The 13767-nt window shown below is 40.0% G+C and overlaps 1 protein-coding gene across 2 annotated transcripts in view; it reads right to left on the reverse strand.

Annotated features, from left to right (window-relative positions):
* Positions 1–1354: 1354 nt before the first annotated feature.
* The window catches only part of LOC101846708 (cytochrome c oxidase subunit 6C), a 14011-nt gene continuing 1598 nt past the window's right edge, over positions 1355–13767 (reverse strand). The window contains exons 2-4 of one of the 2 annotated variants that reach the window (XR_001185459.2): positions 6198–6346; positions 4388–4516; positions 1355–1628 (exon numbers count right to left, since the gene is read on the reverse strand). Coding sequence is in view for 1 of the 2 variants with exons in the window: in XM_005112720.3 (XP_005112777.1) it covers positions 4420–4516; positions 6198–6346 (246 nt within the window). In the remaining variant the exon portion in view is untranslated. Of the gene's footprint in view, positions 1629–4384; positions 4517–6197; positions 6347–13767 lie in introns of those variants that run through there. The other variant, XM_005112720.3, reaches the window with a different exon arrangement.

The raw sequence follows: 13767 nt of genomic DNA on the forward strand, positions 1-13767 counted from the left end.
TTTGCATGAATAAATGGCCTATGCGCTGTGCACAGCAGCAGCAATATTCCGCTATAACCGACTCACATGTTTGTCTGATTGCGCTATAGCAGTATTTTATTTACAAAGATACAGAAGGAAAAAAACCCCAGGGTTATAGAATAATTTCTTTATAACCGACTTCTCGTTATAAGTGGATTCCACTGTACAAACAACCACTCCCCATCTTGCATTTTAAAGGATATTATAATGACTCTGTTAAGAGATCCAACTGTCTTAGAACCACTTTTCTCCTTGATAATGGTGGTCACCTTGAACATTTTCCACATATAATTTATATTCCTTGAGTATGATATCACAATCAATTGGTGGGGTGGTATCCCAAGCCTGTGGACAGCATGTGTAATTTATTTTTGTTTCCCATCTTTCCTGCCTTGTGAGATGGAGAGATGGTATAATTTCAAGAACACTCCCTAAATTTTTATCAAATCCAGGTAAAATTTCTACACTATCTCCCTGGATCCCCCCCAAATAGACCCATCTCTTCGTGGTGGGGGGGATAGTACTCTTCGAATAGGAAAAGAAAAAGAGGAAGCTAACGGGTCAAGGGGTGACCCCGAAAAGAGACATATTACTTTACTATGTTTCTTACTCTTTTTATTTGTTTTACTTTATTACTATTACTTATGTACTTTTCTTTTCTCCTCTCTCCATCGACAACCTTTCTTTGACCTGGAGTTGGGACGGGTATTGGTGGGGTGGAAAGCAGAGGTTCATTGTCAGCACTGTACTGGATGAGACTTTACGTAGGGAATACCCAGCTACATACATGTATTAAGCATGCATTTCACTTATCGGAGAGCCCTATGACTGCGGAGAAGGTGCAGAGACCATTTGCGCCTTGCTTGTTGACAACATTAACCCTCTGGGATCTTCTAAGGCTTCCTCTGCCCCCATCTCTCAGATGAGAGGACTTGGTTGCTCTGGGAGGAGGGGGGAAAATCTAGCTTCCAATTGGTATTATTATAACTATTAGTATTATTATTATATTATAATTTTTTTATTTCAGCAACACACAGCAACTATGCTCTTAATAGCGTTTTTCTCTTCTTTATCTCCTCAAACAACTTCTCAATATAATATAACAGACACCAACATACCCATTCATTTTTCTTACAATCTCTCTGTGATGGAGTTGGGTTTTTGTTTGTGGCATTGCACCTACAGCCACTGCTTTATCTCCTACCCCGGGATGGTAGGAAAATCACAGAACCACCAGTTTTAGATGCTATTCACAAATCTCCCTGGATCTTTTTTTTTACTTATCGTAATTTTTTTTGGTGTGCACACAACAGATCACAGAAAAAACATTATATCAAAGTACTCAAGCTGGCTTTATTTTCTAAACACTGAAACAATATCAGTGATACCTGATAAACATAGCCATATGAGGTGAAAGTAACATTCATCAGTGTCTAAGACGTAAAAATAACTTCCCTCAAAAAAAAAAAAAAAAAAAAAAAAAATTAAGGGCAAGTTCACACATCAATAATTCATCCATGAAAATGTTCAGGACAGGAACAGTGTTTGGGCTCCTTTGTTCTACTCCTGACTGCAGGCATCTTAGCACAGGTTCTCATCACTTGCATCTGGAGAACAAAAAAGCAAAAACTTTTTCTGTCATCACATTTTGTTCTAGGTTTTAATGTAATCGTTTTTTAATGGCACTTGTAACAGTAACAGATTTGATCATATAAGTGCTGAAGATTAGAGGTGTTACAAGAGAGTAATAAACGCAAGAAATACGATTGAAAGATACAGATGATAGTTATTTGATAAGAAAGAAGGAACTGACCATACCAGAACACCCACTACTACAAGAGAACTTTGAAGGTAAAGCTTCCTACTGGCTGCAACATTTTTTTTAAAAAAGTGATCATGAGTACCCACATAGATACTTTGTTAAAATAACAGCAAGAGCCCATAACAAATAGATTACCAAAACCCCATAATTTAAAGTTTTTGTTTAAAATTAGATGCCTTACTCTAGCCTTCTAAGTCCAAGACCTGAGTTGGCATGGTAAAAATCCTCCGAGTGGGGGGATTAAATTTTGTGATCTACACCCCCCCCCCAAAAAAAAATAATTAAACCCCCTTACGAGGTAATCATAATCATAAGGACTGCTTTAAAAAAAATTAATAAATACTTTCATTGCCAGGCCGGCTTTATTATATAATCACTCTAATAAGAAGCCTTAGATAGACTCAGACCAGACAGTGAAGCCATTAACTACAGAAGATAGACCTCACAAAATAAGATAGGCTTAACCTTCAATTAAAGAAAAAAACCAAAACAACAACTACACCCTACACAGCTACAGGACGATCCTTGGCACAAGCACTGCTCAGCACCTCGTACTGTAAAAGAAAACTCTTCCATTCATTCAGTGTCGACCATGTTTCTCATGAAAAGTCAACTACTATGGGTCTGTTCCCACCCCCGAACTTAGAGACAGCAGCTTTCTCAAGTAATTGAAGTATTAAATCAGAGACAGAGACAACTGAGCAGTAAATTTTTTAACTATTGTCTACTGTCCCACAATTAAAAAAACAAACAACCCTGCTTATATGTGTCACGACGCTGTGAAATCAGGCACTCGTCAATTTTTGGGCATGTGGAGTTATTGATATCACCTGAAAGCTGATTTTATTTTCCTTGCTTCCAATGAAATAAATATCTATTTATCTTGAAGAGAGCTCAAGATATTGCATTCGAAAGAAGAGTGGTTGCCTGGTTTCAGAGTTGAAATTAACGAAAAAATGGCCGCTACAGTTTGGTAACTCCAATAGCTAAAGAGTCTTTGAAAACTGAAAAATGACACATTTTGTAGCCTTAACGTTTTTCAGTAAAATTCACATGGAAACGTGTTTTTATTGGAACATAAAAGAGGTTGAGCCAAAAAATAAAAATGTCCAAACTGGCAGAAAAATGCCTGTTGCAACAATTCCTTTATTTTGACGAGCACCGGATTTCACCACGCTGCCTCACATATGTCTATGAAATGTTAACATAACGCCTCTCCTCCCAAGGCCTTAAAGCATCTCTCTGGAAGAGTAATAAGAGGAGAAAGAAGTGAACAAAACAATCAGGATTGTGTCATGTCAAGATATCGACATGTGGATACCTGTAGGCTACGTGTGCAGGAGAAGTATTCATACCGGCAAACATGACTAAGTACAATGGCGATGAGCATCAAGTTAACGAGACAGAACTTTAACTCAGTGAGCACCACGCCCCGATTTGCCTCCAAGCCCCAGAGGACCACCAATTTCCCCCACTTTTTGAAAATTCATAAAAAATTGAAATTTGCTGTGCTATTTAATAAGATATGGGTTCAACAGACACAATAAACACATTGTGTGAAGAATGAATGACAAAAAAATGTATGGGACAGAAAGTTGGGACAAATTTGGCCCCGAAAAAAAAATTTGAAAAAAAAAAAAAGGAAGTGATGTGACAAAGCAGAAATCTAATAAACTTACACAAAATGGTTGTGACAGTGTGTGTTTGTGTGTAGGGGAATAAAGCATGAGTGTGTACAGTGAAGTAGCATAAAAATGTAAGTGATAATTAATTTTGAAAAAGGAAAAAATATAATAGATCTAGATCTTCCACGGTGACAGGCTGAGAAGTGTTTTCATTGTCAGTGCTGCTAGTGCTAGGACTAGATCTAGATGTGTCAATAGATGTCCCAGGTCTGGGTACATTATATATCTTCTCCACCTTGAGAGCTGATTTGAACTAGAGTTTAGTACTGGGGCTAGGTCTAGATCTATATCTATCATCATTCCCAGCTGGACCAGGCTGCGTACTCGCTGACGATTTACGATCGAGAGACGATGTTGGTCTAGATCTAGACCTAGCTAATGTTATTTTCTCAGTCATCTTCATCACTGCTGGGCGAATTCACATTTTGATTTATGAAGTTATCAATTTGATACTTCACTATCACTTAAATCTTCACCAAAATTATTGAGAGTGTCAATAAACTTCGACACAACTCCATGTTCCGTGCTTCGCGTACGAGAAACAACAACGAACTGCGCGCAAGTTCCTTACTTTCAGTTGTTCAGTCCGTTGGACAAATAACTCGTTTATTCGCACTAAAAGTGGTGAATATACACAAACCACAAAGAACTAGCTTGTCGATATCCTGTTTAAACCACTGGGGCTATTTGCAAGCATTTTTAAACTGCTGGGTTTACTTTATAGTCAATTACAGTTGAACCCGCGTACTCTGCGGTCGCGAATTTTACCAGACCGCGTATGCTGCGGGTGCGGTGCTCAGTGAGTTAAGCAAATAATTAGGGCAAGGGATACTTACTCATCCACTAATAATAACCTCACCTCTCACACAGGCTGTCCAAGTCTTTCTTTACTCATCCCTCATAACGTCCTTCCTCTACCATTGTGTTGATAGACTGAAAAACACCAGCCTTCTTCATCCTAGCGTAGTCCTTTTCTACATCATAGGTCCTTGAAAGAAAGAAAACGGTCAAATTTCAATTTTTGATGAATAGAAAGGGTGGAAAGGTGGAAGGGGGGAGAACCTGGACACATAGGTAAGATAGGCAGGGCTGTCTACCCACCGGCATATATTTTAGTAATCAACAGACAGAAAATTAGTAAGCTTCCGTTAAAATTCGTAACACGGCCATGGAAAATCTGTGGTGGGGTGTCAAGGATAAGGGTTGTAGTTCAGTGTAGTATACATGCACGCGGTAACGTAAACAAAGGCGTGATGATACTAAAGGGCACGAATTTTCTAAAACCTTGCCAATCTAATTATTCTAATGTATGCCTTACTCATGGCTTCAGCACTTCTAAAATCTAATGTTTTTCTAAAGGCAAAGTGGCACTGAGCCACCACAAGGGCTCATGCAAAAAGGGTGTTAATACTGTTTATGTCTGGTTTTAGATTTTTTTTCTTCCCTTGTACACCAGGGAAGTAGCCAAAATGTTTAAAAAAAATTGGAATCAGGGGTATTACAATCGTGTCTTCGTAAAATTGACAAAAAAATCGTAATGGATTCGCCAAATTTGTAATGGTGGCCAACCCAGGGTAGGACTTTATGCCATTTCATATACAGAAAATCATGCATTAGCCAAGAGTCAAAAAGAGAGTGACACAGAAAGACATGATTGATTTCCAATATCCCGGCACTACAAGGTCTTCATCCAAGCAAAAATGTACCATTACTTTCAGCTGTAGAAGAGCATTTGAACCACAGGATACTTGTCTACCTTCCAGTAAGCAGACAATATTTGTCTAGTCCAGAACAGCAATTCTCACTTTAACCAAAAAATTTGAGCAAATTAATCCTTAGAATCACAGTAAAAAAGGGAACTAAACAAAAAAGGATTTTAACTCACTGACTCTCAAAAATTTAATTTTGGCAAAAATATTAACCCCTATGGTCCAGTTAAACAAAGGGTTGTTTTTTTTAACATTCATATGATACTGTCCCTCATTTAAATATCAACTTAAAAATTGGCATTCTACAGATACAAAATAAAGGTTTGTTAGAACAGAAACAGAAATGAGTTATCATTATTAGTTTTGGATATGAGCCCCATCTTTACCATATTGTTTTCTGATTTTGCCTTGTTAATAAACGGATAAAAACAAATAAATACATTTTAAAAATGCAGGGCATGAGCTGTGGTATGATCAGATCAAGTCATAAGGATAAACAGTGCTTGGTGTGTGTGTGTGTGTGTGTGTGTGTGTGTGTATGGGGGGGGGGGGGGGGGAAAGAAAGATGCACATGGTGGTTTGTCTGCAGGAGAATGAAAGTGCCACTGTCATTTAATGAAATTACGAAATTTTACTTCAGGGCAATGAGGTGGCAGTTTGGTCTCTTCTTTGGTGCTAAACAACCAGTGGCCTAGATTACCTTTATCACATCGGATCACTTGCCTGTTCACATAGCTAACCAGGAGAGGCAAATTTTGCAAACTTCCATAAGATCCATGGTACGACACTTGAAATGGTAAAAATTATGCATTTTCATAACTTAGACATACCAGGTATGTCGTCATACAGCAACAAAGGGGTTAACATGGATTTCACCGAAACCTCAGATTAGCTCAAACTGAAAGTTTGAGTAGGGAATGTGCTTGATGTGAGATTCACAGTATTTAAAAAAGTACGTACTTGTAGAAATTTTCAAACTTCTGCCTCCTCTGTTCCTGGACTCCAAACTTGTATGACATGGCAACAGCAATGGAGACCGTTAAAGCAATGACAAAGTCTCTCTTTGTCTTGCTGAGGAGCAAGTTTCTGAGAACTGGCTTGCTTGCCATCTGAAAGGGAAAAAAAAGCAACAAAAACCAAAAACCATGAACAACCTTAAAATATTTGTAGCACTGTCGAAACTGTCTAAGACAGCCGTCCACTGTTAAAAAACAAAACTGGCCGTCTTAGTAGAGCATCATTATGAAGTAAAAACTACGCAAGGGAAGAAATAGAAAGAGGCCATTTGTTCAGGTGAATGTCTCATTGAATAGCAAAAAGCGATTGCAACTTGCTCCAGCTACACAACCCACAATAAGCGACAGATGTGGAAAAGTGCTTCCTGTACAGGTTAAGATCTATAGGAAAGCCAAAGAGCTGCTTGTAGTCATCTATTGTAACATACTATTCATCTTAATGATGTGATTCAGATCCCCTTTCCTTAAATTATACCCTCTTAAAGGCCGAAGGGCTAAGCGCACCGAAAGGCAATGAGATAAAAAAATCTTGGAGTGATGATTTCAGCATTAGAAAATATACTCTTAGCTGTTACACCCATATAATACCTTTTTAGACGCTCTTGTTACGAATGATCCGGGGTTTGAAAGGGAGTAATATTATATAAGTCGATTTCTTAATGTTTTAATCTCAAATTGCTCTTTTTACCAGTACAATGGTATTCAAAACTATCAAATAAGCTTATTTGTATCAGTTAATATCATTTTATATAAAATCAAGCTCATTTGAAAGATTTTGTATTGAAAATTGTTGTGGAAGTCTTGTTTCCTGGCCGTATTGGAAAAGCACAGGCTGCTTTCATATCTTTGGATAGGATTAGGAAGACCAGAGATATCTCACTTCAAACAAAGCTGAGGATTTTCAATTCAAATGTGAAGTCGGTCCTGTTGTATGGATGTGTGTGAGACATGGAACGTATCACAGACTTGCATAAAGAGGATTCAGGTTTTCTTGAACAGGTGTCTAAGAAAGTTACTGAGGATCAGATGGACAGACAGGGTCACCAATGTGGAAGCGTTAAGGAAAACAAAACAGATCCCAGTCAGAGAGGAGGTAGGAAGAAGGCGGTGGCGATGGATTGGACATGACTCTCAGGAAGTCAGGCAACTGCATAATAAAGAAAGTTTTGGATTGGAACCCACGAGGTAAGAGATCAAGGGGAAGACCGCGTGGAACCTGGAGAAGAATCAGAGAAATTGATGTACAGAAAAGCGGGAAGACATGGAATAACATCAAGAGGCTAGCCCAGGATAGAGAAAGGTGGAAGGTGTTTGTCCGTGGCCTATAACCTGGTGCAGGGTGAGAAAGGCAATGATGATGATATTTCCTGGCTATACTTACGAGTACCTACATAGGTCAATTTGTTCTAATTTCGTTGGACAAACATGTATAGTATAAGGTTTTACGGCGCTCGCAACTGCTCAGGTCATATGAGCGCGGACAAACATAAAAAACTTTGTGTGTTTTGAATGAGACATGTCTCGGTTACGAACCAACGCAGGCAGTTCTAGAAGTAGGCTATAAATGCAAACAAACTCAAGCAGACTGATGCACACACACTTGAGCTGCGGGAATACGGAACCCGGTCATTGTGCGGATAATGCTCAGTGCGCGTGCTCTGAGCCAGGGCCGGATTGACACAGGACTGGAACCAAAGTGAGGTGCCGAAATTTAGCTTATCGGGGAGCATAAACCCGGCTCCCACAGGACCATGGTTAGTAAAGCCTACCCAAATCGGGAGGCTATGCTAAGCACACACGCCGCTTTGCAAAACAGTCAACATCAGTCGATTTGACCAGGAATGGGCAAAGCTTTAACATTCGGCTAATTAAGTTAACAGCACTACGGCGGGATGGATTATGCTGCCTACAATTTCACCAAAACTCTGCTGTCTCTTCGTCTTTACGGTCTAGGCTACTAGATTCTATATCTAGATCTAGAGTAATCGTACAGGGTCGGGTAGCAGCTTTTTTTTTTTAGTTTTCAGACACAGGAGCACAAAAACATTGTTTAAAATTTTGTTTTTAAATCTAACCCCAAAAGAAAGGGCAGACAAACCTAAAGCAACCTCCCTTACTTTCGTTGACACTACAGCGACGGCGGCATTTTGCTAAAAATAGTCCTTAAAACAGCTTTTTCTTCGTCAACTGAGCAAAACAGCCTGAAGCTCTTCCCCCCGGAAGATTAACATTGGTTGTGGATGAAGGAGCCTGTGGCCTAGATTCTACGTTTTGTTAAACTCTGAAAGCTGGAGAGTTATAAAAAATAAAAAATATGAGGCCCTTCAAGGATGAAGGAGAATTTGCAGTTCAGTCACGCCGTTTTTGCCCAAAAGGGGGGTGCCCGGATTGTAATATAAAATGCGTAGTTTCTAATCCTTCGGGCACGTAAAATATTATAACACCAATTGTTATATGATAAAGAATCAAGAATTTGTGCATAATTTAAATAATAGTAGAGTCAGATACAACATATATGATATAGCTGACTCAGACAACAGTGTAGTAGAGTCAGACACCAGTGTGTAATAGTCAGATACCAGTGTAGTAGAGTGGGTCAGATATACATACTCATTAAAGTAGCTATACATGGTGAAAACTACTTAAGACACACTATCATTGTGTCCAAATGTTGATAACAAGCATTAAAAATCATGTAATTAAGTTTGCAAAGAAACAAATGTGATGATAATTGAAAATGAATGAATGCCAAAATACTGCCCGAAGCCATGAGAAAAAAAAATAAACGTGACTGAACACGTAAATAAATCTGGCGTCACTTTCGCACCCAGTCAGGGTCTCATATGCGAACAAGCTCAACATACGTATACCTGTTTTCGTCCTAATTTTGACCGAACCGGTAATTTTACTCTAATCTAGATTAGATCTAGAATCTAGATCTAGAGTAACATTACCGGTTCGGGCAGCAGGTTTCGTTTCTCATTTGGCGGCACTGAAGCGGGAAAAACCCCAGTTAAAAATGTTGTTTTTGAATTCTACCCCAAAAGCGCGGCACAAAAACCGGAAGCAACCTCCCTTACTTCAGTTGACACAACAGTGGAGACGGTGTTTTGCTCAAAAGATCCATTAAGACAGCGTTTTCGTCCATCAGGTGAGTAAAACAGCATTACGATCTTCCCCCGGAAGAGTACACTTAGGTTGTGGATGAAGGAAGCGGAAAAGCTTTATTATAATATTTTGTTAAGCTCTGAAAACTGGAGAGTTTTATATCATATATAAGGCCCTGTCGAGGATGAAAGAGAATGTACAGTTCAGTCTAGCCATTCTTTCCCTGGGGGGGGGGGGTGTGTGCCGGGATTGAAAAAAAAAGCGTAGATTCTCATCTTTCGGGCACACAACATGTTACAATGCCAATGGATAAAAGATAAAATATGATTTTGTGCGTAATTCAAATAACCCAGAATTAGAGCTTATATGCCAGTAATCCTGAAAAAGCCAAATTTAAATACAAATAGATCTAGATCTAGATCCTAGATCTAGAGATAATTAGTGATGGAAGATTTCAAAAGTGACACTAATGATGATGATCTAGCAGTGATAAAAAATTTCAAGATAATGAATCACTAAGAAAAGTCCCTCATGTGTTCATTACAGAAACAAAGATTTGAACGAAATCATGGGACGACCAAGAAAGACTGGAGAAAAGGAGACGAAAACTCCCGAAAGAGACAAAAGTTACACGACCCAAAAGTGATTATCCAGGCAATTGAAAGTGTAGTAAAAATAGGTCAAATGACTCAAAGACATGCTGCTAAAACATTTAATATTCCATTTTCCACTCTTAACGACAAAATAGTGGGCAAGACACCTCTGGCACCTAAAAAGGCGTGCCTTCTTTTTCCTGAAGAAGAGGACAAACTAGTAAAGTTTATATTGGACCGGGCTAAATGTGGATTCGGGCTGATGACCGATGATATCCGCAGAACTGCCCAAGCCATCATCGATTTGCTGCAGCCACCAGAGAAAGACAACAGGAACGTAAACATGCCATTTGTGGCCTGGGTGTACCGGCTGTTTGAGAGACACCCTGAGGTCGACCATGGGCCTTGGGAAGCAACAGGCGACAGTGACACCCCAGGCCATATCGAAATGGTTCAAGGAGCTGAGGGAACATATCGTGGCCATGGACCCTACTATTCTGGAGAATGGAAGCCGCATTTACAACGCTGATGAGAGCGGCTTTGCCTTTGACGTCAAAGGCAGGAAGGTGGCAGCATTCAAGGGAAGCAAGCATGTGTATAATCTGACGTCGAACACGAAGACTCAGGTACAGTAAAAATTGTTAAATAAGAAAGAAAACTAAAAAAACCCAAAAACACTCAGCAACCAAACACCCCACTTACACGACATAGACTAGATTAGTAAATTTATGGCGCTCGCAACTGCATAAGGTCATGAGCGCGTGTGGCACGCTGTTTCACATCACGCCAGAGTAAAGAATAATAGAACGTAACAACATTCATAAAAATCTCTGTTGTATAGGAGCTATAAGAAAATAAATGTACGTAAAACAAGTTTATACTACAAATCTTCAGATTTTTCTAAACAGGCCAATGGTCTTCATAATGTCTGAAATATAAATTATAATAGCATTAAACGGTTAGTGTACTATTTAACTTCTTGCTTTTTTTAGGTCTGCAAATTACCCGGCAGCTTGTTAAATTGTATTCTACAGTACTTTGTATGTGTCGTATAAGCTGTCAGAGTTCTCATCCAAATCTTGATATTAAGTTTGGTCAAATAATTTTACTCTTCCTGTACATGATCTATCTTTGAAATAATCGTGTATGTATTAATACCACCTACCGCCCTCCATCCCACCCTTTTTTCCCCCACCTCCAAATCTAGGTGACAGTTCTGGTATGCATGAGTGCCACCGGCCACTACCTTCCTCCTGTGATGGTCTACCCATAAAAGCGACTGCCACAGAAAGACTTAGCCAGTGGTTTTCCCAGAGCTGTCATACAGGCCTCCGATAAAGGCTGGATGGCGGCAGCCATATTCTTTACTTGGCTGCAAAATTCCTTTATACCCAACACGAAGCATGTGAAGAAGCCCTTACTACTTCTGGTTGATGGGCACACGTCTCACACCTCCTTAATTGAGACATCAACTCTTTGCCAGGAGAACGGCATAATCCTGTTCTGCTTTGTGGCCCATGCCAGCCATTTGATACAGCCCCTCGACCAAGCCTTTTTTGGCTCTATAAAACCTGCATGGGCTCAAGCTACTCGTCACCACATTGTCAACTGCGGCAATGCTGTGAACCTGGATAACTTCGCCAGTGTTCTGAAACCTGTCTGGGACAAATCAGCAACACCTGGAATTGCCGCCCAAAGCTTCAGGGCTGCAGGCATTGTCCCCTTTGATCCAGACAAGGTCCTAAACTCTGGAAAGCTGGCACCATGTGCTGTCTTCTGCACAACACAAGCACCTTCCCTGCCAGAGGAACCAGCCCCCCCCCCTCCCCCCAAGCTTTCCTTCTGCCACTTCCTTACCTGAAGAAGTAGCAACTCCAGCCTCTTTTGCAAGTTCCATGGCCAGGGAATCACTGCCTCTGCCCAACCCATCTGGTTCTTCCGATCCCAGTTCCATGCTGACTGTGCATCAGTTGGAAACAATCAAAGACTTTGGGATCTTTCTATATGACGATCTTCTTCGGAAGAATTTCCTTAGACTCTTCTCTGTCCTGGCAGGCACAGAAACGGCCCCTTCAGACAATTCTTTCAACATCTTCCAAGAGCACGTTGTGAAGATTGCGAAAGCCTTCACTCCAGCAACCACAGCTCTACCACCACAGCAGACTCCGGTGAAAGCACAACTGACTATCGATGATATTTTGCAAATACCTAAATTCAATAGCACGAAGAAAAAGGGAAAGAAACTGACTCCAAAGACCTCACACTGTATCACTAGCGAGGACTTTAGAGGAGCTATGAAAAGAAAACTCGAGAGTAAACAAAAAGCGGAGAAAGATAAACTGGCCAAAAAAAAAACCCATCAGGGAAGAGAATAAGAGAAAAAAGAGGAGAAAGAAATGATGAAAAGAAAGAGAGAATGGGAAAAGTTGGCAAGAGAAAGAAGGCTGAAGAGGAGGGAAAAAAAGCTACAAACGAGAGAACTGATGAAGCAAAAGAAAGAGATGGCGAAAGCATGTCAGCCAGAAAAGAAAGTAGCAGCAGTGGTGAAGACAAAGAGACGGAAACGCAGATGTTTGTTGAGATGAAGAGAGCGGATGATGAAGATCCGATGAGTGGACGGAGGTTAGATCTGATCTTTGCAAGGGCTGTCACCAGATGGGGGGTGCAGAACTATGGTTGCAGTGTGAACTTGGTGATGGCTGGTGGCACAAGCGATGTACCAATGCTGCTTCACTCAGTTCTCAAGAAATAGAGAAGCTCCAATTTTGGTGCTGCGAATGTATTCCAGACCAGTAGCTTAAGAAGAGTAATGGGAGTTGATCTAGATTTTCTAGATCTAGATCTATGGTTCCATTTACTTGATTGCTTTTGGTTTAGTTTGTGGACTTAATGCAGAGAGTTTGGTGTTGTTGCTGTTTTTCATTTTTTAAACTTTTTCAAACAATGACATGCTCATTAAAATTAAAAAATAGCTAAAATCTATCCAGATCTAAGTGGTAAAAACCATATTCACACACTAGATCTATAGTGCCTGAGTGTTGAAAGCATTAAAAATCATGTTATTACAAGGTTGCAAATATAATGTGATAACAACTGAAAATGCTGTGGTGTTTGTGGGCCCATTGGGCTAAAAAATTGTGATCGAACACGTAAATAAATGTGGCATCTCTTTTGCACCCAGTCAGGGCCTCAGAATCCCAACAAGCGAAAACGGTGACATTCCAGGGGTCATCCAGTCACAGGGCTTCCTGTTGCCAGTTTCAGTTTTACTCTCGGGCAAGGCATACGGGAGATAGAGAGGCTTGTTTAAAGACGAATATACCCATTTCTGTCAAAGGTAAATTTTTACTTTCAGTCCCGCACACAAATGCACTGTTTCAGGGGTCAAACTGCAGCACTGTTTGCTGCAGATCACACACAAAGCCACTAAAACTGTCGCAAATCAATTATTTTCAAGATAATTTCAAATCTAACGGTAAAATATCCAATTATGGCAGATTTTCTTTTATCCCAGTGGGGCAGGCCCCCCTGGAACCCCCCGATTGGTCCAAAGCATGTCTATTTCGGTTACAAACAATCAAATATTTCAAGGGTTCCATATTTCAAAAAACTATTAATTTGCGACGGAAATGAAGTTGATATTCGTGTTCAGCGCATCAATATTTAGAATTTAGTGTAGAAAATAGACAACTGGTAGCTGAGTGTGAGACGGGACGGAAAGTAACTTTACTTTTACTTTTCCGGTCCAGCGGTCATTTGGGTTCTAGCCCTTCGGTCTATCGATATGGCAAAGAATTGACAGGTTTTAATCAG

This window comes from Aplysia californica, unplaced genomic scaffold (assembly GCF_000002075.1).
Source record: "Aplysia californica isolate F4 #8 unplaced genomic scaffold, AplCal3.0 scaffold01376, whole genome shotgun sequence".
NCBI classification, from domain to species: Eukaryota; Metazoa; Mollusca; class Gastropoda; order Aplysiida; family Aplysiidae; genus Aplysia; species Aplysia californica.